General features: G+C 39.3%; 1 protein-coding gene across 1 annotated transcript in view; it reads left to right on the top strand.

Annotated features, from left to right (window-relative positions):
• The window catches only part of LOC133665141 (MAGUK p55 subfamily member 7-like), a 93,029-nt gene that overhangs the window by 55,754 nt on the left and 9,820 nt on the right, over window positions 1-27,455 (top strand). The window contains exons 8-14 of the mRNA XM_062070364.1: window positions 731-927; window positions 1,029-1,087; window positions 6,790-6,843; window positions 16,358-16,531; window positions 25,924-26,004; window positions 26,082-26,175; window positions 26,357-26,465. Of these exons, the coding sequence (XP_061926348.1) occupies window positions 731-927; window positions 1,029-1,087; window positions 6,790-6,843; window positions 16,358-16,531; window positions 25,924-26,004; window positions 26,082-26,175; window positions 26,357-26,465 (768 nt within the window). The remainder of the gene's footprint in view (window positions 1-730; window positions 928-1,028; window positions 1,088-6,789; window positions 6,844-16,357; window positions 16,532-25,923; window positions 26,005-26,081; window positions 26,176-26,356; window positions 26,466-27,455) is intronic.

Here is a 27,455-nt window from a genome sequence, read left to right on the forward strand (position 1 = left end):
GTTGTTTTTTTTTGTTGTTGTTTTTTTTTTTGTTTTTTGTTTGCTCCATGCTTTTTTAACCTGTAAAGCACTTTGGTGCAATCTAAAAAGTTGTTGAAAATGTGCTATATAAATAAAGTTGACTTGACTTGACTTGACTACGTGCAGTGTTTTCTCCCGATTCTCCGAACCTTTTGATGATATTACGGACCGTAGATGGTGAAATCCCCAAATTCCTTGCAATAGCTGGTTGAGAAATGTTGTCCTTAAACAATTTGCTCACGCATTTGTTCACAAAGTGGTGACCCTCGCCCCGTCCTTGTTTTGGGAATGACCGAGCATTTCATGGAAGCTGCTTTTATACCCGATCATGGCACCCGCCCGTTCCCAATTAGCCTGTTCACCTGTGGGATGTTCCAGATAAGTGTTTGATGAGCATTCCTCAACGTTCTCAGTCTTTTTTGCCACTTGTGCCAGCTTTTTTGAAACACATTGCAGGCATCAAATTCCAAATGAGCTAACATTTACAAAAAAATAAAGTCTTTGCAGTCTATTCAATTGAATATAGGTTGAAAAGGATTTGCAAATCATTGTATTGTTTTTATTTACCATTTAGACAGCGTGCCGACTTCATTGGTGTTAGTTTTCGTAATTAATCTGCATAGATACATGATTAATGCAAGATATTTTGTGGTTAATCATCCGAGTTATTATCATTTCAAAAAGCCTACATGATTTCTTTCCCCCCTAGTTGTTTGTAAGAGCTCTCTTTGACTACGACCCAAATGAGGATCCGGCTGTGCCGTGCAAGGATGCGGCGATCGCCTTTAAAAGAGGCGACATCCTGCAGATTGCCACCATGGAGGATGACGCCTGGTGGCAGGCTTGCCCCGTCGGTGGCGACAACACCCGAGCGGGACTCATCCCCTCACAGCAGCTCCAAGAGAGGTGATGCATTATTTGGTATTTTGGACCCCACAAAAAAAAAATAAAAAAAAATAAACCTGAGGCATTTCCACAAACCCCTGATTTGATTTATGGTCCTACAGAAGAGTTGCACTGCAGCGACCCAAAGCCCTGTTCCAGCCCGAGCAAGTCAAAGCAACAGGTGATCTGTTTTCTTTTTTTTTTCCCACAAAAGAGCCAAGGACCTTTTAAAAGGCCACCAATAAACATACCGGAGCCTGGTTTTGTGAGGGAGAGTTTCGGTCAGAAGGTCACAGGCAAGGCAGGGAAGGTGCGGTCAGGCCTGAACAAACAGAAAAAATTACATAAAATAAATATTTGTTCATGTAACTGCTTTATAATCAGAGATGTGTATCATCTACATTTTAACTGATACTAGTACCAAATCGGTACTTGAAAAACATTGTCAGTGTTTAAACAGGTCCCAAACCGGTACATTAAAAAATAGAAAACATGCACATTTTTGCTAAATAAATAAAGTGAAGTGAATTATATTTATATAGCGCTTTTCTCTAGTGACTCAAAGCGCTTTACATAGTGAAACCCAATATCTAAGTTACATTTGAACCAGTGTGGGTGGCACTGGGAGCAGGTGGGTCAAGCGTCTTGCCCAAGGACACAACAGCTGTGACTGGGATGGCGAAAGCGGGAATCGAACCTGGAACCCTCAAGTTGCTGGCACGGAGCTATGCCGCCCCCCAAAAAATGTGTCTTTAATTTTAAGGTTAAAGTCCCAACGATAGTGACACACACACTAGGCGTGGTGAAATGACCCATCCCCATGTTCAGGTGAGGTGAGGGGAGCAGTGAGCAGCAGAGGTGGCCACGCTCGGGATTCATTTGGCGATTTAGCCCCCAATTCCAACCCTTGATGCTGAATGCCAAGCAGGGAGGCAATGGGTCCTGTTTTTATCGTCTTTGGTACGACTCGGTCCGGGGTTTGAACTCACGACCTCAGGGCGGACACTCTAACCACAAGGCCACTGAGCCTAATAGATTGTATTTCCATTGCACTTCACATTTGAACGTATAATAATAATAATTAAAGCTGCAAGCAGCATTGGTCGGGTCCGCCTTCTGGCAGGTGCTAGTCCTAGGTGTCCAATACTTTTGTCCAGAGGTAGTCCTGAGTGAGACCTACATAGAGGTTTTTGTTTCGAGTCTCTACGATATTGGTACTGGGAGTTAGAGGAAGTTGTGTCTGAGTTCACATTGTCATTATAGGCTATTGTGTGTATTGAGGCCAAAGAAGGTCTAATTGCAGTTTCGTTGTCATTTTTGGCACCGTAGAAACTTTAGTGCTGCGGGTCTTTGAAGGCGCGTAAAATCAAAACGGTAGCACTAATCACAACGCCGTCGTCAACTTTTAATCAGAAGGGTTCAATCTCTCTCCTGTAGCAGTTTGAAGCCGAAACGACAAACGCGCTCAGAGGAGATAATGTTTGATGTTTGGTGACCGTTTGGTACAAAAATGTTGTTTTGAAATGGAGATAACAAACTTCCTGTTGATTTTTGCTGAAGGGTGTCAATGTATGAAATGTAGGTCTAAATGAGACCTACGTAGAGGTATTTGTTTCATGTCTCTACGACGTTCCTACCGGAAGTTATAAGCAGTTTTGTCTGAGTTTTCCTCTAAAAAGCATTTTTTTCTCTGTTTTATTAAAAAATTGCTCTAGAGCACAATTTTGAGTTTCGGGGTTCGGTTTTTTTTTTGAGATCGCAATTTCTACCAGTCCCAATGTGTGTGCGAAGTTTGGTGAGTTTTGAAGTATTTTAAGGGGGTCAAATTAGAGGTCAAAGATGTAAAAAACAGTGTTTTTAGTACATTTTTGTCAAAAAAGGTAAATTGCCAATTTCCTGTTGATTTTCGCCCGAGAATGTGTCATTATGAGTTGTAGGTCTAGAGCAGACCTACATACAGGTTTTTGTTTCATGTCTCTACGACCTTCCTAGTGGGAGTTAGAGGCAGTCTGTTTTTTTTTTTTCCTAGGGGGCGCTAGAGCTCAATTTTGTGTTTTGGGGTTAGGTTTTTATATTAAAGTCTGCTGGCACACTTTTTGGATGTGTGTAAAAAATTTGGTGAGTTTTGAAGCATGTTAAGGGGGGCGAAGTAGTGCGCAAAGCTGCGGAATAATAATAATAATAAAGAATAATAATAATAAAACCTTACAATTTCAATAGGGTCCTTTCGTCCCATTGCAAAAGGACTCCCTTTGGGATTCCTTTTGAAAAGGTCCTGTGCGGACCCTAATAATGGATTTTATTTGTAAAAGCACTTTACATTGAGCAAACAACCTCAAAGTGCTACAGTGCATTGCAAAAAATAAAATAAAAATAAAACCTAGAACAGCCTAATAGCTAGAACTAGAACACATATATCTAAAAAAAGAAGGGTTTTCAAGCCTTTTTTAAAAGCATCCACAGTCTGCGGTACCCTCAGGTGGTCAGGGAGAGCGTTCCACAGACTGGGAGCGGCGGAGCAGTCAGCTTCCTGCAGTCTATATGGTCGGGAAATGTGCACATTTTGAGATTTTACCTTCAGAAAATTATTTGAAAAAGGGATCGTAAGGAGTCAAAATGCATTTCTTTCAATATGCATCATAACAAAAAGGGTTAATACTAAAAAAAAATTGATAGATGTTGATAGTCCAACTCATACTGACTTTTACACACAAACTATGGAGATGATATCAGTAGAAAAAATTGCATTTAGCTTAGATAATAATGAGTCATATATTGGAATATGAGATCCATTATTTACATTTGTTTTAACTACTAAATGAACCTAAAATATGACTTATTTTATCTTTGTGGAAAATATTGGACACAATGTGTGAACTATTATTAATTTTTGAAATGTTTTTTTAATTTTTTTTTATAAATGGCTGTGATTATAATGTCAATGAGAGATTTATAATCACTGCTATGTAGGAATTCTTATTAATATTGATACTGTTGTTGGTTTTGGAATTGGAATTGTATTATTGTGGTGTTATTGTGTATTATTTTGTTGGATCGATTAATAAAAAATAAAAATAAAAAACATTTATCAAAGAGCATAGAATTTGCAAAAAAGTTAGCACTTTATTGTTAGCCTGCTAGCATGCTAAAGTTAGCACATTAATAATTAACAGCTGTCACATACCAAGTTATATGACTCTAGGGTAAATGGTAGCAAAATTAGCTCATAAAGCTATCACTTTAATGTTAGCATGCTAACATAAACATGCATACAGTTAGCATGTTTTAAATACCAAGTTATACAACGGTAAGGTGTATGGCTGCGGAACTAGACAAAAAAAGCGTAACATTAGCAAAAAAAAAGTTAGCCCTGTGATGTTAGCATGCTAACGTTAGCACGCTAACAGTTAACATGTGTCCCATTCCAAGTTATATGACTCTAAGGCAGTGGTTCTTAACCTTGTTGGAGGTACCGAACCCCACCAGTTTCATATGCGCATTCACCTAACCCTTAATAAGTGGAAAAAAAATATATATATATTTTTTTCAAATTCAAGTCAAAAGTTATGTTTTTTTACTGGTGCACAAAAAGAACAAAACCAACACAGTGCCTGAACTCAACAACTTACACACCTGCAAATTAGATGGAAAATTAGATGGAACATCGTTTGGGGGTATCCATAATACGCCTATAGGGAGACGTTTTTATTTACACGATGAGTCGGGTGTGTCTTGACCTCCGCGGCGGAGGCTCCGCCGAACCCCTGAGGCCGACTCACTGAACCCCTAGGGTTCGATCGGACCCAGGTTAAGAACCACTGCTCTAAGGTGTATGTAATATTAGCTTTACCACCACCATGCTTGATGGTACGGATGGTGTTCCTGGGATTAAAGGCCTCACCTTTTCTCCTCCAAACATATTGCTGGGTATTGTGGCCAAACAGCTCAGTTTTTGTTTCATCTGACATCACATGGACAAAGATAAGACCTTCTGGAGGAAAGTTCTGTGGTCAGATGAAACAAAAATGGAGCTGTTTGGCCACAATACCCAGCAATATGTTTGGAGGAGAAAAAGTGAGGCCTTTAATCCCAGGAACACCATTCCTACCGTCAAGCATGGTGGTGGTAGTATTATGCTCTGGGCCTGTTTTGCTGCCAATGGAACTGGTGCTTTACAGAGAGTAAATGGGACAATGAAAAAGGAGGATTACCTCCAAATTCTTCAGGACAACCTAAAGTCATCAGCCCGGAGGTTGGGTCTTGGGCGCAGTTGGGTGTTCCAACAGGACAATGACCCCAAACACACGTCAAAAGTGGTAAAGGAATGGCTAAAACAGGCTAGAATGAAGGTTTTAGAATGGCCTTCCCAAAGTCCTGACTTAAACGTGTGGACAATGCTGAAGAAACAAGTCCATGTCAGAAAACCAACACATTTAGCTGAACTGCACCAATTTTGTCAAGAGGAGCGGTCAAAAACTCAAGCAGAAGCTTGTGGATGGCTACCAAAAGCGCCTTATTGCGGTGAAACTTGCCAAGGGACATGTAAGCAAATATTAACATTGCTGTATGTATACTTTTGACCCAGCAGATTTTCAGTAGACCCATAATAAATTCATAAAAGAACCAAATTCATTCATGTTTTTTGCGACAAACAAGTATGTGCTCCAATCACTCTATCACAAAAAAATAAGAGTTGTAGAAATGATTGGAAACTCAAGACAGCCATGACATTATGTTCTTTACACGTGTATGTCAACTTTTGACCACGACTGTATAAAGGGGAGCGATTAGTGGCAGCAGCAGGTGGAGACACTGGTCAACAAAAAATAAATTGGTGCGCTGAAACAACAATTGAGCAGCAGATTTGGTCACATTTTCAATTGCTCCATAATAAATTCATAAAAGAAGCAAACTTCATGAATGTTTTTTTGTGACCAACAAGTATGTGCTCCAATCACTCTATCACAAAAAAAATAAGAGTTGTAGAAATGATTGGAAACTCAAGACAGCCATGACATTATGTTCTTTACAAGTGTATGTCAACTTTTGACCACGACTGTATAAAGGGGAGCGATTAGTGGCAGCAGCAGGTGGAGACACTGGTCAACAAAAAATAAATTGGTGCGCTGAAACAACAATTGAGCAGCAGATTTGGTCACATTTTCAATTGCTCCATAATAAATTCATAAAAGAAGCAAACTTCATGAATGTTTTTTTGTGACCAACAAGTATGTGCTCCAATCACTCTATCACAAAAAAAATAAGAGTTGTAGAAATGATTGGAAACTCAAGACAGCCATGACATTATGTTCTTTACAAGTGTATGTCAACTTTTGACCACGACTGTATAAAGGGGAGCGATTAGTGGCAGCAGCAGGTGGAGACACTGGTCAACAAAAAATAAATTGGTGCGCTGAAACAACAATTGAGCAGCAGATTTGGTCACATTTTCAATTGCTCCATAATAAATTCATAAAAGAAGCAAACTTCATGAATGTTTTTTTGTGACCAACAAGTATGTGCTCCAATCACTCTATCACAAAAAAAATAAGAGTTGTAGAAAGTATTGGAAATTTAAGACAGCCATGACATTATGTTCTTCACAAGTGTATGCAAACTTTTGATCGCGACTGTATTTAGTTTTTGGATGATATCACGATCCATGCCCGCCAAACTTGTTCCCACCTCACTTTTCCAAATCGTAGAACATTCCGTTGCATGTTTCAACCACTCTGTAAGCTGGTTATTAATCTTTTTTTCAATTCTGGATACCATTCCTAAATCCGACTATTATTTAAATTTCCAAAGCAAAATAGTTGTACGTATGATTTAGACCATGTGCTAATACTCTGGGCATGAAATCTCATGGTTTTCCCTCTCTAGTTTTTCCAGTGGAGGAGGATGTCGACTACGGTGCTATAACTGGAATCCACATTGGTGAGATGTTTGACTTGTTCCACATAAATCCCTCTGATACTGGAAAGAGTACTGGTGTTTAAAAAAAAAACATGACACACTTGAGGCAATTGGACATGACAACTCAACAATAACGGCCACCAAGAAAAACAGATACATGGGATCATATCTGATGAAGCATGTTTTTATAGGTTTAATGATTTAAAGGAACCGGAGAAAATTAAAAAAAAATGTGGTTTGAGCAGTAGAGATGTCTCGAAGAATGCAAGGGAAGCTCAGCTAACATAAAAAGACTAGATTTTCGGAAAGAAAAATACTAAAACTAGTTAAATTAATAATTTTACTTAATAAGACATCCTAAATTAATTGTATATCTAGATATTAGTAGGTCTTTTCGGACAGAAATTAGAATTTTATTCTGAAAGCATTGTTCAACTTGCAATTTTTTAATCTTCGAGATGTTCCCGAATATATAAACAAGATTTTCACACTTTTCTTTAGAATCAGCTGCTTTTGCAACGTTCATTTATTGTGGTTAAGCTGAGCGTCCATTGACTTCAAAGGGGGAGCATAGAGTGGGTGGTTCCACTGCAGCCAAACTGGGCAATCATTAATTAATTAATGTCGGAGTTTCAATCTCCGATTGTCAGCAAAATAAGCGAATCAGCGTGTGTGGGGGGGGGGGGGCGTGGCCTGCAGACCTGCAGCGAAGCGGGGTGTGTCAGGATCGGCTTCGATATTAGTGACAGGTGCGTAGATGACACAGCTGTGAGTGTTTGTCCGATCACCTGTCGCTCTGTTAAAGGCAGCAGTCGGGAAGGAGAGGAGGTTGTTGATGGTGGAGAACGAGCGGCAGAAACTTGAACAACTTATCGCAAAATAAATCCTTGTTTGCAAAGATGAACACGGCTGTCATGTCCGTCATTGGTGGTCCGGAGAACCCGGAGGAGCAAGACCTCCACACAGCGATATTGAAATACGGTTGTGCCGATAACAAAATTTTAGTACCGGTACCAAAATGTATTTTGATACTTTTCGGTACTTATCTATATAAGGGGGACCACAAAAAAATGGCATTATTGGTTTTATTTGAACAAAAAATCTTAGGTAGGTAGGTCTTTATTGTCATTGCACAAGTACAACGAAACTTTGCTTTCAGCACAAACCCGTTCAAGATGAGACAAACAAACACCACAAGTACCCCGTAAAAGATGGGAAAAAGGTAAACGCCGGGGAAGGGTGAGTACAAAAATACAATCTAGACTGGAGTGGGGAAAAACCTCCATAGCAAAGCACATATACTTATTACAACGTACATCTCGAGATATCTAGCAACAGAGGGGAGGGAGTGGGGGGGCCATGGTGGCGGGCTGCAGCTCTTCAGCCATGCATCACCCCTAAGGGAATCGCGTCAAGGGCGTTGGATGGGGGGGTGGGGTATGTGGGTGTGGCGTATATTTTTTGTGGGTACATTAAACATATGTTTCTTTTTGCAAGTTTGTCCTTAAATAAAATAGTGAACATACAAGACAACTTGTCTTTTAGTAGTATGTAAACAAACAAAGACTCTAATTTAGCTGCTGACATATGCAGTAACATATTGTGTCATTTATCATTCTATTTTGTCAACATTATAAGGGACAAACTGTAAAAATGGATTATTAATCTATTAGTTCATTTACTGTTAATATCTGCTTACTTTCTGTTTCAACATGTTCTATCCACACTTCTGTTAAAATGTAATAATCACTTATTCTTCTGTTGTTTTGATACTTTACATTAGTTTTGGATGATACCACAAATTTAGGTATCGATCCGATACCAAGTAGTTACAGGATCGTACATTGGTCATATTCAAAGTCCTCATGTGTCCAGGGACGTATTTCCTGAGTTAATAAATTAAAAAATATTTGTTTCTCAGTTATGGTCCGTATGGGACTCAGCGGTACTCAGTTGTAATACATTTTTCCACCACTTGTGGCAGTAATGACGATATCAAACAGAAGAAGTCTGGAGCTAAAGGCATAGGGGAAGTTTCTTAAGCGCAAAAATGATGACAAAAGTGGGTAAGCTGGATTTAAATTTGCACTATAATTCTATTGACAGTTTGGTTAAGAAAAATATTTATTAGTATTTACCATTAATTTAGTTGCAATACAGAATTGCAATCTAGACTAGTGTTTCTTAACCATAGGGCCAGGGCCCAATGTTGCGCCGCGAGCCCAAAAAATATATGTTTCTCAGTTATGGTCCGTATGGGCCACAGTTGTAATACATTTTTCCACCACTTGTGGCAGTAATGACACAATCAAACAGAAGACGTCTGGAGCTAAAGTCATAGTGAAGTTTCTTTAGCGCAAAAATTATGACTTTTATGTCATTTCATTTACAGTTTATTTAGGAAATATATTCATTATTAATTTACTTTGTTTATTTCAGCACTCAATAATTGTTTTTAAATGTATTTTTCATCAGTTGTTTACAGGTGCCTTCTTATGCATTTTTTTTGGTTAGTACATGAGGCAAATATAACACTCGGGTTTACAGTATGTGTTAAATAAATGATAATATTTGTGATTGACACATGCTTTCTAGAATCAGGTGCTTTTGTAAGGTTTGCAAATACAAACATTTGTTTTTTTACTCCATGTCACACTCAAAATGACAGTTATTTAAACATAACTCCTAAATCAAACATGCAAAATGGCTAATAATGCCTGAAATAATGTATATTTGTGAGCTTCTATGAATATACGCTCTTGTAAGGTTTGCAAACACAAAAAGTAGCATTTTACTCAATATGACAGTAATGTTCTTAGAATCCTGAGATAATGCTAGTATTGAATATGGTTAAAATCAAGAGTAAGATGACTAAATCAGTGTTAATATTTGGGGGGCTTTTTGTAAAAAAATGTTGTGCTGGATTACCTTTTATTAAGGATTTACCTCATGGGATCTCTAGTCTGTGGCAATTGTTCCTGGTTAAAGTCATCTGGTACCGTCAAACATCTTAATGCAGCACGTCCTAAGTCACTGTAAAGTACAAACCCCAAAACCAGTGAAGTTGGCACGTTGTGTAAATGGTAAATAAAAACAGAATACAATGATATGCAAATCATTTTCAACTTATATTCAATTGAATAGACTGCAAAGACAAAATACTCAACGTTCGAACTGGAAAACGTTGTTATTTTTTGCAAATATTAGCTCATTTGGAATTTGACGCCTGCAACATGTTTCAAAAAAAAAGACTGAGAATGCTCATCAAACACTTATTTGGAACATCCCACAGGTGAACAGGCTAATTGGGAACAGGTGGGTGCCATGATTGGGTGTAAAAGCAGCTTCCAGGAAATGCTCAGTCATTCACAAACAAGGAAGGGGTGAGGGTCACCACTTTGTCAACAAATGCGTGAGCAAATTGTCGAACAGTTTAAGAACGACATTTCTCAACCAGCTATTGCAAGGAATTTAGGGATTTCACCGTCTCCGGTCTGTAATATCATCAAAAGGTTCAGAGAATCTGGAGAAATCACTGCACGTAAGCGATGACATTACGGACCTTCGATCGCTCAGGCGGTACGGCATCAAAAAGCGACATCAGTGTGTAAAGGATATCACCACACAGGCTCAGGAACACCTCAGAAAACCACTGTCAGTAACTACAGTTGGTCGCTACATCTGTAAGTGTAAGTTAAAGCTCTACTATGCAAAGCCAAAGCCATTTATCAACAACACCCAGAAACGCCGCCGGCTTCGCTGGGCCCGAGCTCATCTAAGATGGACTGACACAAAGTGGAAAAAATGTTCTGTGGTCTGACGAGTTCACATTTCAAATTGTTTTTGGAAACTGTGGACGTCGTGTCCTCTGGACAAAGGAGGAAAAGAACCATCCGGATTGTTGTAGGCGCAAAGTTGAAAAGCCAGCATCTGTGATGGTATGGGGGTGTATTAGTGCCCAAGACATGGGTAACTTACACATCTGTGAAGGCGCCATTAATGCTGAAAGGTACATACAGGTTTTGGAGCAACATATGTTGCCATCCAAGCAACGTTATCATGGACGCCCCTGCTTATTTCATCAAGACAATGCCAAGCCACGTGTTACATCAACGTGCCTTCATAGTAAAAGAGTGCGGGTACTAGACTGGCCTGCCTGTAGTCCAGACCTGTCTCCCATTGAAAATGTGTGGCGCATTATGAAGCCTAAAATACCACAACGGAGACCCCCGGACTGTTGAACAACTTAAGCTGTACATCAAGCAAGAATGGGAAATAATTCCACCTGAAAAGCTTCAAAAATGTGTCTCCTCAGTTCCCAAACGTTTACTGAGTGTTGTTAAAAGGAAAGGCCATGTAACACAGTGGTAAAAATGCACCTGTGCCAGCTTTTTTGCAATGACTCAGGATTGAATTCAAAGTCTCCCTACTAACCCACCAGTGCCTCCATGGAAATGCCCCCCTCTACCTCAAAGAACTACTCACCCCCAAAACCTCCACACGACACCTCTGCTCCGGACAGGCTAACCTCCTCCAACCGCCGAGGACAAAGCTACGAACATTGGGAGACCGGGCTTTCTGCTCCGCCGCTCCCAGTCTGTGGAACGCTCTCCCTGACCACCTGAGGGCACCACAGACTGTGGATGTTTTTAAAAAAGGCTTAAAACCCTTCTTTTTAAAAAAGCCTTTTTTTTTTTTTAGATATATGCATACTAGTTCTAGCTTTTTGGCTGTTCTAGTTTTTATTTTTAATATTTTTTATTATATTTTTATTTTTTTAATACACTGTAGCACTTTGAGGTTGTTTACTCAATGTAAAGTGCTTTTTTACAAATAAAATCTATTTTTATTATTATTATTATTAATGTGTTGCCGCCATTAAATTCTAAGTTGATGATTATTTGCAAAAACAAAATGTTAAATATCTTGTCTTTGCAGTACATTCAATTGAATATAAGTTGAAAAGGATTTGCAAATCATTGTATTCTGTTTTTATTTACCATTTACACAACGTGCCAACTTCACTGGTTTTGTAGAAATAACGTTGCAGTCATTTCTTAAAAACGGCTCATTGGTCGCGGGAATTCTGCAACACTGCCACGGTGACTTAAAACTGAAAATGACGAGGCGTTTTCCCGCTTAAACGAGTTTCGTTGGAAGAAATAGGGGCGACTTTGAGCCGCGTGCCACGTAAACAAACACTTGCCGCACGGGGAGGAAACAGACAGAGATGCTTACAAAGTCAAATTACGGTCCATGTCGAAGCGAGCCTGGCATCGCCGGCTCAGAAGTCGTTAACGTCATGAAAAGCCGGCGTGCCGACAAAGACGGGCCAAAACCACAGGCGCATGGCAGACGCTGGTTGTCAGAAGGCGTACAAATCACCCTTGGCACACTATTCTGGGGGGCCCGATCCCCCTGTTGTCATTTTATGCGCCGTGGTTTTTTTTTTGTGGCTAACAGTGCTGAATCGACATGCTGCTTAACAACAGATTTAGGCTTTGACATCATATCATGAATCCATCATTCAATAAGCCACTTTTCTTTTATCCCGACTGTCCTCTTGCTACTGTCCACAAACTACAAGAAGTTTCCGAATATAAAAAAAAACAGAAAAACATGTTAGGTTAACCTGAACAAGTGCCATCCCATTCCTAACCCATAGGGTTCAATATGATCTCGGACCACCTTTTGCAGCTATTACAGCTTCAAATATTCTGGGAAGGCTGTCCACAAGGTTGCGGAGTGTCTTTATAGGAATTTTCCACCATTCTTCCAAAAGCGCATTGGTGAGGTCCCACACTGAGGTTGGTGGAGAAGGCCTGGCTCTCAGTCTCCGTTCTAATTCATCCCAAAAGGTGTTCTATTGGGTTCAGGTCAGGACTCTGTGCAGGCCAGTCAAGTTCATCCACACGGGACTCTGTCGTCCATGTCTTTATGGACCTTGCTTTGTGCACTGGTGCACAGTCATGTTGGAAGAGGAAGGGGCCCACTCCAAACTGTTCCCACTAGGTTGGGAGCATGGAATTGTCCAAAATGTTTTGGTACCCTGGAGCATTCAAAGTTCCTTTCACTGAAAAACAACCCCACACCATAATTCCTCCGCCACCAAATTTCACACTCGGCACTTATATAACACTTATATAAGACTTTTAAAGTCATTTTGATAGTAGGCTAATATAGACACTTACACCATGTGTTGCCTTCATTATAACACTTATATAAGACTTTTACAGTCATTTTGATAGTAGGCTAATATAGACACTTACACCATGTGTTGCCTTCATTATAACACTTATATAAGACTTTTACAGTCATTTTGATAGTAGGCTAATATAGACACTTACACCATGTGTTGCCTTCATTATAACACTTATATAAGACTTTTACAGTCATTTTGATAGTAGGCTAATATAGACACTTACATCATGTGTTGCCTTCATTATAACACTTATATAAGACTTTTAAAGTCATTTTGATAGTAGGCTAATATAGACACTTACACCATGTGTTGCCTTCATTATAACACTTATATAAGACTTTTAAAGTCATTTTGATAGTAGGCTAATATAGACACTTACACCATGTGTTGCCTTCATTATTACACTTATATAAGACTTTTACAGTCATTTTGATAGTAGGCTAATATAGACACTTACATCATGTGTTGCCTTCATTAGAACACTTATATAAGACTTTTAAAGTCATTTTGATAGTAGGCTAAAATAGACACTTACACCATGTGTTGCCTTCATTATAACACTTATATAAGACTTTTACAGTCATTTTGATAGTAGGCTAATATAGACACTTACATCATGTGTTGTCTTCATTATAACACTTATATAAGACTTTTAAAGTCATTTTGATAGTAGGCTAATATAGACACTTACACCATGTGTTGCCTTCATTATAACACTTATATAAGACTTTTAAAGTCATTTTGATAGTAGGCTAATATAGACACTTACACCATGTGTTGCCTTCATTATTACACTTATATAAGACTTTTACAGTCATTTTGATAGTAGGCTAATATAGACACTTACATCATGTGTTGCCTTCATTAGAACACTTATATAAGACTTTTAAAGTCATTTTGATAGTAGGCTAAAATAGACACTTACACCATGTGTTGCCTTCATTATAACACTTATATAAGACTTTTACAGTCATTTTGATAGTAGGCTAATATAGACACTTACACCATGTGTTGCCTTCATTATAACACTTATATAAGACTTTTAAAGTCATTTTGATAGTAGGCTAATATAGACACATCATGTGTTGCCTTCATTATAACACTTATATAAGGCTTTTAACTTTTTGCGGCTCCAGACAGATTTTTTATTTTTAAATTTTTTTACTCTTTCAACATTTTGGGATGCCGACCCCTAGGTTAAGTGGAGGCTGGAGTCTAGTGTCTGCAATGCGATCGACAGGCGGTAAGAACAGGCTGCACCCCTCCTCTCGTCTTTTAAAGAGGACACATTATGCCTTTTTCCACAGATTAAATCAGTTTCCAGGTCTCTATTATAAACTGGGGCAAAATGCAGCACTCGCCTATGACAACACCCTCATGAAACAATGTTTTTCAGGGGCATGTCTGGTCTCAGGCAAGCGAGCCACCTTGGACTCTGGGCGTTGGCCAAGCAGGACCATGACCATTTTAAATTAAATCCTCAAATTAGAGGAATTGATAGTACTGTATAGTGTTGTCCTGATACCAATATTTATATACATATATATATATATATACCGGTACCGGTACCAAAATATATTTAGATTCTTTTTGATACTTTTCTACATAAATGGGACCACAAAAAATTGCATTATTGGCTTTGTTTTAACAACAAATCTTAGGGTACATTAAACATATGTTTCTTATTGCAATTTTGTCCTTAAATAAAATAGTGAATATACGAACTGAAGTGAATTATATTTATATAGCGCTTTTCTCTAGTGACTCAAAGCGCTTTTACATAGTGAAACCCAATATCTAAGTAACACCAGTGTGGGTGGCACTGGGAGCCGGTGGGTAAAGTGTCTTGCCCAAGGACACGACGGCAGTGACTAGGACGGCGGAAGCGGGGATCGAACCTGGAACCGTCAAGTTCATGGTGTAAGTGATTTAACCCCCAATTCCAACCCTTGATGCTGAGTGCCAAGCAGGGAGGCAATGGGTTCCATTTTTATAGTCTTGGGTATGACTCGGCCGGGGTTTGAACTCACAACCTACTCGATCTCAGGGCGGACACTCTAACCCAGGGGTCACCAACCTTTTTGAAACCAAGAGCTACTTCTTGGGTACTGATTAATGCGAAGGGCTACCAGTTTGATACACACTTAAATGAATTGCCAGAAATAGACAATTTGCTCAATTTACCTTTAACTCTATGTTATTATTAATAATTAATGATATTTACACTTAATTGAACGGTTTAAAAGAGGAGAAAACACGAAAAAAAAAAGACAATTACATTTTGAAACAGTTTATCTTTTTTTTTATCTATTCGACTCTTTAAAATTCAACCGAAAAAAAGAAGAAAAAAACTAGCTAATTCGAATCTTTTTGAAAAATTTTAAAAAATAATTTATGGAACATCATTAGTAATTTTTCCTGATTAAGATTAATTTTAGAATTTAAATGACATGTTTTAAATAGGTTAAAATCCAATCTACACTTTGTTAGAATATATAACAAATTGGACCAAGCTAGACAAATCATTATTTCTTCTGTATTTTCCAGAATTTTAAAAAAAAAAAAGAAATTCAAAAGACTTTGAAATAAGATTTACATTTGATTCTACAGATTTTCTAGATTTGCCAGAATATTTTTTTTGAATTTTAATCATAATAAGTTTGAAGAAATATTTCACAAATATTCTTCGTCGAAAAAACAGAAGCTAAAATGATGATATTAAATTAAAATGTATTTATTATTCTTTACAATAAAAAAATTAATTTACTCGAACATTGATTTACATTGTCAGGAAAGAAGAGGAAGGAATTTAAAAGGTAAAAAGGTATATGTGTTTAAAAATCCTAAAATCTTTTTTAAGGTTGTATTTTTTTCTCTAAAATTGTCTTATTGAAAGTTATAAGAAGCAAAGTAAAAAAAAGTAATGAATTTATTTAAACAAGTGAAGACCAAGTCTTTAAAATATTTTCTTGGATTTTCAAATTCTATTTGAGTTTTGTCTCTCTGAGAATTAAAAATGTCAGGCAAAGCTAGACCAGCTTGCTAGTAAATAAATACAATTTAAAAAGTAGAGGCTGCTATTTGAGCTATTTTTAGAACAGGCCAGCGGGCTACTCATCTGGTCCTTACGGGCTACCTGGTGCCCGCGAGCACCGCGTTGGTGACCCCTGCTCTAACCACTTCCTTCTGATTTGAAGTCAAACTCTTAAGGGGTCCACTGTAGATACATCGCCTTCATTTTTGTGCCAAAACCTACTGGAATCTCGCGTATTGTCGGGAAAAAAACAATACCGATGATTGAAAACTCCATACCTTTCTCTTCTTCCTTCCCAGCTGGTTTGAGGAAGAGTTTCCGACTGGGCAAGAAGAGCAGTCGGGTGAAAGAAGCAGCTTGTTCTAGAAGGTGGAGCTCAGGGGTTCATGACTCCATTTGTCCGCCTACGTACGTGGAGGTCATCCCGTACCATAAAGATCCTAAAGACAGACACCGCCTCGTAGTATTGGTGGGTAAGTATAAAGGGTTAGGGGTTAGGGTTAGGGCAGGGTGTACTTTTTTATCTTTGTAGCTTCCCAAGTTTTCCCTCTTTATTACACCTTAAAAAATACAATTAATGTTCTCTAAATTCAATATTTTATTCTCATTATATATTAATAATGGTCTGTACTACTGCATAGTCACATTTCTATTAGGGCTGCAACTAACGATTAATTTGATAATCGATTAATCTGTCGATTATTGCTTCGATTAATCGATTAATAATCGGATAAAGGGGACAAAATGCATTTCTATCCTATCCAGTATTTTATTGAAAAAAAAACAGCATACTGGCACCATACTTATTTTGATTATTGTTTCTCAGCTGTTTGTACATGTTGCAGTTCATAAATAAAGGTTTATTAAAATTTAAAAAAAAAAAAAAAAAAAAAAAAAAAACCTCTGCGCATGCGCATAGCATAGATCCAACGAATCGATGACTAAATTAATCGGCAACTATTTTAATAATCGATTTTAATCGATTAGTTGTTGCAGCCCTAATTTCTATATAGTGCTGCTACAGAAACATCTGAGTAATATACTCTTTTACAAAAGGGGAATTATCATTTAGACACGGAATGTCCTTGGGAAGTATACAAACAACAACCAAAAGAGGAAAGGAACCACCCGGGCTGTTCTAGGCGCATTTATCAACAACACCCAGAAACGCCGCCGGCTTCGCTGGGCTCAAGCTCATCTTAGATGGACTGATGCAAAGTGGAAAAGTGTTCTGTGGTGTGAGCAAATTTGCTGGGTAAAAGCAAGCAAATACAGCAGTTTTAATATTTGGTTACATGTCTACAAGCTTCTGGTTGAATTTTTGACCACTCCTCTTGACAAAATTGGTGCAGTTCAGCTAAATTTGTTGGTTTTTCTGACATGGACTTGTTTCTTCAGCATTGTCCACACGGTTAAGTTTCATCTGACCACAGAACTTTCCTCCAGAAGGTCTCATCTTTGTCCATGTGATGTCAGATGAAACTAAAATTGAGCTGTTTGCCACAATACCTGGCAATATGTTTGGAGGAGAAAAGGTGAGGCCTTTAATCCCAGGAACACCAGGCCTACCGCCAAGCATGGTGGTGGTAGTATTATGCTCAGGGCCTGTTTTGTTTCCAATGAGAGAGTAAATGGGACAATGAAAAAGGAGGATGTGGAGGACTCGCACTTCCGGGTTCCTCGGACCACCAATGACGGACATGACAGGCTTGACGGTTTGGAGATATTGTTTATTTTTCATTAAACCTCCTTTTCTGGTCGCTTTTCAGCACTCGCCTCTTCTCCCCGTCTCGCTCTTCCGGTCGCTTTTCAGCCTTCCGCATCTTCGTCTCCGTCTCGCTCTCGCTTCCGCTCGGGCTCGGGTTCGGGTTTGTTCTCGGCCATCCACTCCGACTTCACCAACCCCCTCCTTCCCGGCTGCTGCCCTTTTATACAGTGACAGGTGATGAGACAACTGCGCCCAGGTGGGCCATCTACGCACCTGTCGCCCATCTCGGAGCCGGCCCCGGCGCGCCCCGCCTCGCAGCAGGTCCGCGGGCCACGCCTCCTCACAGAGGATTACCTCCAAATTCTTCAGGACAACCTAAAACCATCAGCCCGGAGGTTGGGTCTTGGGCGCAGTTGGGTGCTCCAACAGGACAATGACCCCAAACACACATCAAAAGTGGTAAAGGAATGGCTAAAATCAGGCTAGAATTGAGGTTTCAGAATGGCCTTCCCAAAGTATGTGGACAATGCTGAAGAAACAAGTCCATGTCAGAAACCCAACAAATTTAACTGAACTGCACCAATTTTGTCAAGAGGAGTGGTCAAAAATTCAACCGGAAGCTTGTGGATGGCTACCAAAAGCGCCTTATTGGCTGTTCTAAAAACCCCCCCGAGGACACCTCAATGATGGACGCTTTTGACCTCCCTCCCTCCTCAACGACACCTGGAGTCGAACTTTTGCTTGCATGCAGAACGGCCCCAGCCTATGAGCATTACATCATCACACCCAAGACAATGGGCACATACACACACACACCCCCCGTCCTCCACCCCACGCCTTCACCCCTGCTTGTTTCCCCTCGGGGTGATGGACGGCTGGCAGCGCTTCATAGCAGCAGTCGACCTCCAGGGCCCCAACTCCCCACCCATTCTGTTGCGAGTCGTCGTGATTAAATGTAACGTGTTCATGTGTGCATTCCCACTCCAGACTAGGCTCCCTTAGGAGCCCAGTCTAGATTGTATTTTTTTACTCATCTTCTTCCCCAGCGTTTTACCTTTTTCTTATCTTTTACGCGGCGCCTTTGGCGACCCATCAGCGCTCCTGTTCTGTAACCCTGTCTAATCTTGAACGGGTTTGTGCTGAAAACATAGTTTCGTAGTACTTGTATGTATATTTTTGACCCAGCAGATTTGCTCACATTTTCAGTAGACCCATAATAAATTCATAAAAGAACCAAACTTCATGAATGTTTTTTGTGACCAACAAGTATGTGCTCCAATCACTCTATCACAAAAAAATAAGAGTTGGAGAAATGATTGGAAACTCAAGACAGCCATGTAAACTTTTGACCACGACTGGATGTTCAGACTTTTGAACGTAACCCCCGGGCCTTTCCCGTCAGAACTACGTAAACACCGTCAGAATAGTTTGTGTTCTTTGAAGTCACCACCCCAGATTGGCTTCTCCGCCAATCCTGCAGGCCTGCTCTATGTACTTTTGAGCTCCGTCCCTCCCCAGGGAGTTTGCATTGGAGCTCTTTCCAACGTCATCCGGGCCCCGATGGAAACGCAACAACAAATCCAAACAGAAAACACGGAGGTCAATTGCATGGATCGGCAATAAAAACCCTCAAAAACTGGAGTGGTTAAACCAGCTAAAGAAGGCCACAGGGCTTCATTAGGAATATTCGGCATTAGGAAAAACAGAACCTGGATGCAGAACTAAAACAATATTCCATTGTGCCCTAGAACGGTGGTACCCAACCACCGGTACGGGGACCGGTACCGGTCCGTGACGCATTTGCTACCGGGCATTCACATAATTAATATGGTTTTCTAGACCAAAATTTTTATTGAAATTCTTCTTCTTCTTCTCCAGATTTTGGCGCGCTCTACCGTCCACTTTTCAAACCATTCCAATCGCGGGCTTTCCTTTGACAAATTCCCAGATTTCCCAGAATTCCGGGACATTTTTCCCATTCAAAACGAATTGGCCTTTTTTCAAACTTCCACCATTTCCTCATTTTTCACCGATTCAAACCATTCCACCTTCAACACATTCCACTCATCCTGGACATTGAAACTATCATTTTTTTCAAGTTTAAAACAATTCCAGGAATTACCAGAATTTCCCTTTTTTAACCCCTTTTTCTGGCGACTACTCCTTCCACATTTTTCAACACGTTTCAACCGTTTTACCGTCAAAACATTCCTCTTAATCAGGACAAAAAATGAAGTTGTTTTTCGAACTGGAAAAATTCCCGGTTTTCCCAAAATTCCAGGAATTCCTTAATACCATTCCTCAATAAAAAAATTTTACTACTTCAACATTTCTCAACCGATTTGAAAAAATTCCAACACCAACCATTTCAACTCATTCAGAACATTCACTTTTTTTTTTGGCATTTTCCAAAAAACTCCCTCATTTTCCTGAAATTCCCATTGAAAAGAATGGGACATTTTTCAAAGTTCCACAATTCCCACTCAAACTGTTCCAACTTCAAAATATTCAGCCTGTTCAAGAATTGTGTGCTGTTCCCTTTCAAAAACTGTAAAAAAAATCAATAAATAAAAATTCCCGGATTTCCAAGAATTCTCAGTTTTTAGGGACATTTTCCCAGGAATTCCCAGAATTACAGTTTTTTCAAACCCTTTTTTTACCCTTTTTTCTGGCGACTACTCCTTCCACATTTTTCAACCCGTTTCAACCGTTCTACCGTCAAAACATTCCTCTTAATCAGGACAAAAAATGAAGTTGTTTTTCGAACTGGAAAAATTCCCGGTTTTCCCGAAATTCCAGGAATTCCTCAATAAAAAAATGTTACTACTTCAACATTTCTCGACCGATTTGAAAAATTCCAACACCAACCATTTCAACTCATTCAGAACATTCACATTTTTTGGCATTTTCCATAAAACTCTCTCTTTTCCCGAAATCCCCAAATTTCCATGAAATTTCCATTGAAAAGAATGGGACATTTTTCAAAGTTCCACAATTCAACTTCAAAATATTCAGCCTGTTCAAAAATTGTGTGCTCCCTTTCAAAAACTGTAAAAAAAAAAAAAAAAAAATTCCTGAATTTCCAAGAATTCTCAGTTTTTAGGGACATTTTCCCCATTCCAAATGAATTATACATTTTTCACAATTCCAACATTTTTCAACCTATTCAAACCAATCCACCTTCAACACTCATCCACTCATCCTGGACATTGAAACTAAGTCTTTCCCAAGTTCCAAACCAAATTCCGGTTTTCCTGGAAAAGTCAAATGCGTCAACATTCAAAACATTCCAACATTCAAACTATTCTGGCATTCATACTGGGGACGGCGTGGCGCATTTGGGAGAGTAGCCGTGCCAGCAACCTGAGAGTTCCTGGTTCAATCCCCACCTTCTACCAACTAGAGCAAGACACTTCACCCTTGCTCCTGATGGGTTGTGGTTAGGGCCTTGCATGGCAGCTCCCGCCATCAGTGTGTGAATGGGTGAATGTGGAAATAGTATCAAAGCGCTTTGAGTACCTTGAAGGTAGAAAAGCGCTATACAAGTATAACCCATTTACTACAATCCTTCTAGTTCATTCATAAACTACCGCATTTTCTTAACTTTCAGATTGTTGCCAAAGGCTAATTTTTTTTGCTGTTTTTATCTGCCACACGTAGAAAAAGCCGGTCCGTGAAAATAATGCATACGTTAAACCGGTCCCTGGGGGGAAAATGTTGGGGTAAGATTGGTGTAAATGACCCCAGGAGGAAGGTCAGTGGACAGTCTCCACATGGCCCGAAGTGGCTTTTCCCCGGGTCTTAAAAGGCTACTGTGAAAGCCATTAGCAGTGTAAGAGCGCAGAGTCCTAAAAACCTGATATTTTGTAATGTTGTGAGTCGGTCCAAGGCTGTGATGGAAAAGGCAGGTATGTCAGGAATCCCGCTTTCATACGGAGCTCCGAAGAGTCTGATGCAACCTAGGGCCGGACCAACCTCGTTTAAAGGAATATCCCAGATGCTACTTTGTGTGTGTGTGTGTGAGTGTGTGTGTGTGTGTGTGTGTGTGAGTGTGTGTGTGTGTGTTCATCCTGTACATCCTACACGGTAACGACACCGATACTACGTGACTTTGCAGATGTTGTATTTTTATGAGCAACTATGGATTTTCCAGTGGGTATACTGTATTAATCGCCGAAAAAAAACAGTCCGATCGTCCGTAGAATTTCTCAGACTGAAAACAGCATGAAATCAGAGCTCCGTCTGCCTGACTGTCTTAACCGTTTTTTGGGGTTTTTTTTTTTTTCTTCCACCCTGATGGCAAACACAGATGTAACATTCATTCAAAAGGCCCATGTGACGCAGGGCTTGTCATTGAGGATGTCATTAGTGCTCCCTGATACGATGAGTAATTACGCATGCAGTATATCACATATGCTGTGGACGCATGTGGAAAAGTAAATACATCTTGAGTGAATTAAGTCGTAATTCTGAACAACAAATGTCAACGTTGATCAAAGTTCGACTGAACAGTCTTTCTTGGAATCTGCTGCACATTAATGGGACAATATTTTGCGTAGTTGATCAAACAAACCAAAACAAAAATGTAAACTCACTCTGTTGACTTTTTGATGTTACGTTGATTTTTCCTGCATAAAAGTATGACTTTATTTGTGGTATTATGACACTTTTCCTACTTTATTTTGTACCATTACACTGCAAAAAGTCAGTGTTCAAAAACAAGAAAAAATTAAAGCTGCAAGCAGCGTTGGTCGGGCCCGCATATTTGGCAGGTGCTAGTTGCTGAAGGATGTCAATCTATGAAATGTAGGGCTAAGTGAGACCTACATAGGCGTTTTTGTTTCATGTCTCTTAGACGTTCCTACCGGAAGTTACAAGCAGTTTTGTCTGTGTTTTCCTCCGAGGAGCAGTTTTGTCTGTGTTTTATTCCTAGGGGGCGCTAGAGCGCAATTTTGAGTTTTGGGGTTCGGTTTTTTTTATTAGATCGCAATTTCGGCCAGTCCTGATGTGTGTAAAAAGTTTGGTGAGTTTTGAAGTATTTTAAGGGGGTCAAATTACAGCTCAAAGAGGCAAAAATGAGTGTTTTTAGTCATTTTTTGTCTTGAAGGGGAAATTGCCAACTTCCTGTTGATTTTTGCCCGAAGAAATTAATAAATGAAAAGTAGGTCTAAGTGAGCCCTACATAGAGGTTTTTGTTTCATGTCTGTACGACATTTGTACTGGGAGTTAGAGGCAGAAGTCTTCCTAGGGGGCGCTGGAGCGCAGTTTTGATATTTGGGGTTAGGTTTTTTGACTAAAGAGTTTTGTTCGCGTTTTTTTATGTGTGTGTCAAATTTGGTGAGTTTTGAAGCATGTTAAGGGGGGCAAAGTAGTGCACAAAGCTGCGGAAAAATAATAATAATAATAATAATAATAATAATAATAATAATAATAATAAACCTTACAATAACAATAGGTCCTTTCGTCCCAATGCAAAAGGACTCCCGTTGGGATTCCTTTTACATGGGCCGTGCGGGCCCTAATAATACAAAAATGAGGGGTATTTTATTTGAACTAAGCAAAATTATCTGCCAATAAAACAAGAAAATTCGGCTTGTAAAGACTTTCCAAAACAAGTAAAATTAGCTAACCTCAATGAACCCAAAAATACCTTAAAATAAGTATATTCTCACTAATAAGTGCACTTTTCTTGGTATATAAAAAAACAAGAGACCTTTTTGCTCAATATGTGGAAAAATATTCTTAAATGAAGTAAATGCTAGTGCCATTATCTTGACATAATGATATGCGCTCGGCATCATGATTTTTTTTTCATGCTTGAAGTAAAACATTATTACTTTAAAAAAGTAGTTTTATACTTGTGAGTGTTGATGACACAGCTTTGCAACAGTCGATATTCTAGTTTCAAGCATGTTTTACTCAATATAGGTCATCAAATCTCAGCAACAAGCTGTAATATCTTACTGAGATCATTTAGGACCAAAACAGTTAAAACAAGTAAAACATTTAACATAAAATCTGCTTTGTGAGAAGAATTATCTAATCAGACAGAAAATAAGCAAATATCACCCTTATTTGAGATATTTAATCGTACTTAGATTTCAGTTTTTGCAGTGTGCCAGGTTTCTTTGCATAAAATTAGGATTTTTCTCTTAACTGTTACTTCTTTGACTTATTTAATAGAACCATTTTGTTCTAATAAAATACGAATTGTAAGATTATGACTTTATGCAAAACCCAAAAGCAGTGAAGTTGGCACGTTGTGTAAATGGTAAATAAAAACAGAATACAATGATTTGCAAATCCTTTTCAACTTATATTCAATTGAATAGACTGCAAAGACAAGATATTTAATAGTCCAACTGGGAAACTTAATTTTTTTTGTGCAAATAATCATTAACTTGGAATTTAATGGCAGCAACACTTTGCAAAAAAGTTGGCCCAGGGGGATTTTTACCACTGTGTTACATGGCCTTTCCTTTTAACAACACTCAGTAAACGTTTGGGAACTGAGGAGACCAATTTTGTGAAGCTTTTCAGGGGGTAATTCGTAAATAAAAACAGAATACAATGATTTGCAAATCCTTTTCAACTTATATTCAATTGAATAGACTGCAAAGACAAGATATTTAACGTTCGAACTGGTAAACTTTGTTCTTTTTTGCAAATATGAGCTCATTTGGAAATTGACGCCTGCAACATGTTTCACAAAAGCTGGCACAAGTGGCAAAAAAGACTGAGAAAGTTGAGGAATGCTCATCAAACACTTACTTGGAACATCCCACAGGTGAACAAGGCTAATTGGGAACAGGTGGGTGCCATGATTGGGTATAAAAGCCGCTTCCGTGAAATGCTCAGTCATTCACAAACAAGGATGGGGCGAGGGTCACCACTTTGTCAACAAATGCGTGAGCAAATTGTCCAACAGTTTAAGAACAACATTTCTCAACCAGCTATTGCAAGGAATTTAGGGATTTCACCGTCTACGGTCCGTAATATCATCAAAAGGTTCAGAGAATCTGGAGAAATTATTCCAGAGCCCGTGACCTTCAATCCCTCAAACGGAACTGCATCACAAACCGACATCAGTGTGTAAAGGATATCACCACATGGGCTCAGGAACACTTCAGAAAACCCCTGTCAGTAACTACAGTTGATCGCCACATCTGTAAGTGCAAGTTACAACTCTCCTATGCAAAGCGAAAGCCATTTATCAACAACACCCAGAAACGCTGCCGGCTTCGCTGGGCCCGAGCTCATCTAAGATGGACTGATACAAAGTGGAAAAGTGTCCACGTTTCGAAATAGTTTTTGGAAACTGTGGACGTCGTGTCTTCCGGACCAATAAGGAAAAGAACCATCCGGATTGTTCTAGGCGCAAAGTGTAAAAGCCAGCATGTGTGATGGTATGGGGGTGTATTAGTGCCCAAGGCATGGGTAACTTACACATCTGTGAAGGCACCATTAATGCTGAAAGGTACATACAGGTTTTGGAGCAACATATGTTGCCATCCAAGCAACGTTATCATGGACGCCCCTGCTTATTTCAGCAAGACAATGCCAAGCCACGTGTTACAACAGCGTGGCTTCATAGTAAAATAATTTGGGTACTAGACTGGCCTGACTGTAGTCCAGACCTGTCTCCCATTGAAAATGTGTGGCGCAATATGAAGCATCTCTAAGTAGAAGTTAAAACTCTACTATGAAAGCGAAAGCCATTTATCAACAACACCCGGAAACTCTGCCGGCTTCGCTGGGCCCGAGCTCATCTAAGATGGACTGATGCAAAGTGGAAAAGTGTTCTGTGGTCTGACGAGTCCACATTTCAAATTTTTTTTTGGAAACTGTGCACGTCGTGTCCTCCGGACCAAAGAGGAAAAGAACCATCCGGATTGTTCTAGGCGCAAAGTGTAAAAGCCAGCATCTGTGATGGTATGGGGGTGTATTAGCGCCCAAGACATGGGTAACTTACACATCTGTGAAGGCGCCATTAATGCTGAAAGGTACAAACAGGTTTTGGAGCAACATATGTTGCCATCCAAGCAATGTTATCATGGACGCCCCTGCTTATTCACTGGTTTTGGATTTTGTATGATGTATATATATATATATTTTATTTTTTTTACGACATAAAAACCTTGTGTTCTCTGTCTTGAGGCCCCAGCGGTGTTGGAGTGAACGAACTGAAGCGAAGGCTCCTGATCTCAGATCCGGACCTCTACGGTGTAACTGTACCATGTAAGGCAATAAGACAACCTTGTCACTTTTTTCCTCCTGTAAGCCATTTAACTGTTAGGGCCGTTCTACCCTTTCAGACACCACCCGTGAGAAGAGAAGCCAAGAGACAGAAGGACTGGATTATCATTTTGTATCGGTCCTCAAATTCGAGGAGGACATTCTCAACCACAGGTACATGTGCGGGTTTCCTCCACTGCGTCGTTAAAATGTAGTCCGACATGTGTTCTGGTCATTCTATACCATTCAAGTCTAGTTTTGAAAGGAAAGTCCGCCGTCTCTGCCATTATTTTATTTTTTTTTTTCAGTCCTGGCTTTTATGTCCTTGTCTGCCCCCGTTAATGTCTGCCTTTAGGTTTATAGACTATGGGAGATACAGAGGCCACTACTATGGAACAAGTCTGGACTCAGTTCGCCGGGTGTTGGCCGAGGGCAAAGTGTGCCTCCTGGACCTGAACCCTAGTGTGAGTACAACGACGGGATGTTTACAGTAAAAAAATAATAATAAGTAATACAATTTTTTTTTTTTAAAAAGGCCGTAATCTGTTTGTAAGCGTCTTTTGTTTACATTTTTTTCCCCATAGGAACAAGGAAATAAAAAATAGGGTTAAAGGGGAACTGCACTTTTTGGGGATAAATGAATGGAATGGAGAAACAATACCACTGTTTTTAGAGGTAAAATTAAAGCAACAGAGCTGTCAGATTTGTTTTTTGTTTTTTACTGTAACGAGGGCAAAGTGTGCCTCCTGGACCTGAACCCTAGTGTGAGTACAAGGATGGGATGTTTACCGTAAAAAAATTATTATAAGTAATACAAATTTTTAAAAAAAAAGGCCGTAATCTGTCTGGAAAATCACTCACGTTGGAATATTGTGAGTTATCGAAGTACATAGTTTTCAAAGTGGAGGCGTCTTTGTTTAGATTTTTTTCCCCATAGGAATAAGGAAATAAAAATAGGGTTAAAGGGGAACTGCACTTTTTGGGGATAAATGAATGGAATGGAGAAACAATACCACTGTTTTTAAAGGTAAAATTCAAGCAACAGAGCTGTCAGATTTGTTTTTTGTTTTTTACTGTAACGAGGGCAAAGTGTGCCTCCTGGACCTGAACCCTAGTGTGAGTACAAGGATGGGATGTTTACAGTAAAAAAATTATTATAAGTAATACAAATTTTTAAAAAAAAAGGCCGTAATCTGTCTGGAAAATCACTCACGTTGGAATATTGTGAGTTATCGAAGTAATAGTTTTCAAGTGGAGGCGTCTTTGTTTAGATTTTTTTTCCCCATAGGATAAGGAAATAAAAATAGGGTTAAAGGGGAACTGCACTTTTTGGGGATAAATGAATGGAATGGAGAAACAATACCACTGTTTTTAAAGGTAAAATTCAAGCAACAGAGCTGCCAGATTTGTTGTTGTTTTTTTACTGTAACGAGGGCAAAGTGTGCCTCCTGGAC

The sequence above is a fragment of the Entelurus aequoreus genome, linkage group LG14, assembly GCF_033978785.1.
Source record: "Entelurus aequoreus isolate RoL-2023_Sb linkage group LG14, RoL_Eaeq_v1.1, whole genome shotgun sequence".
NCBI classification, from domain to species: Eukaryota; Metazoa; Chordata; class Actinopteri; order Syngnathiformes; family Syngnathidae; genus Entelurus; species Entelurus aequoreus.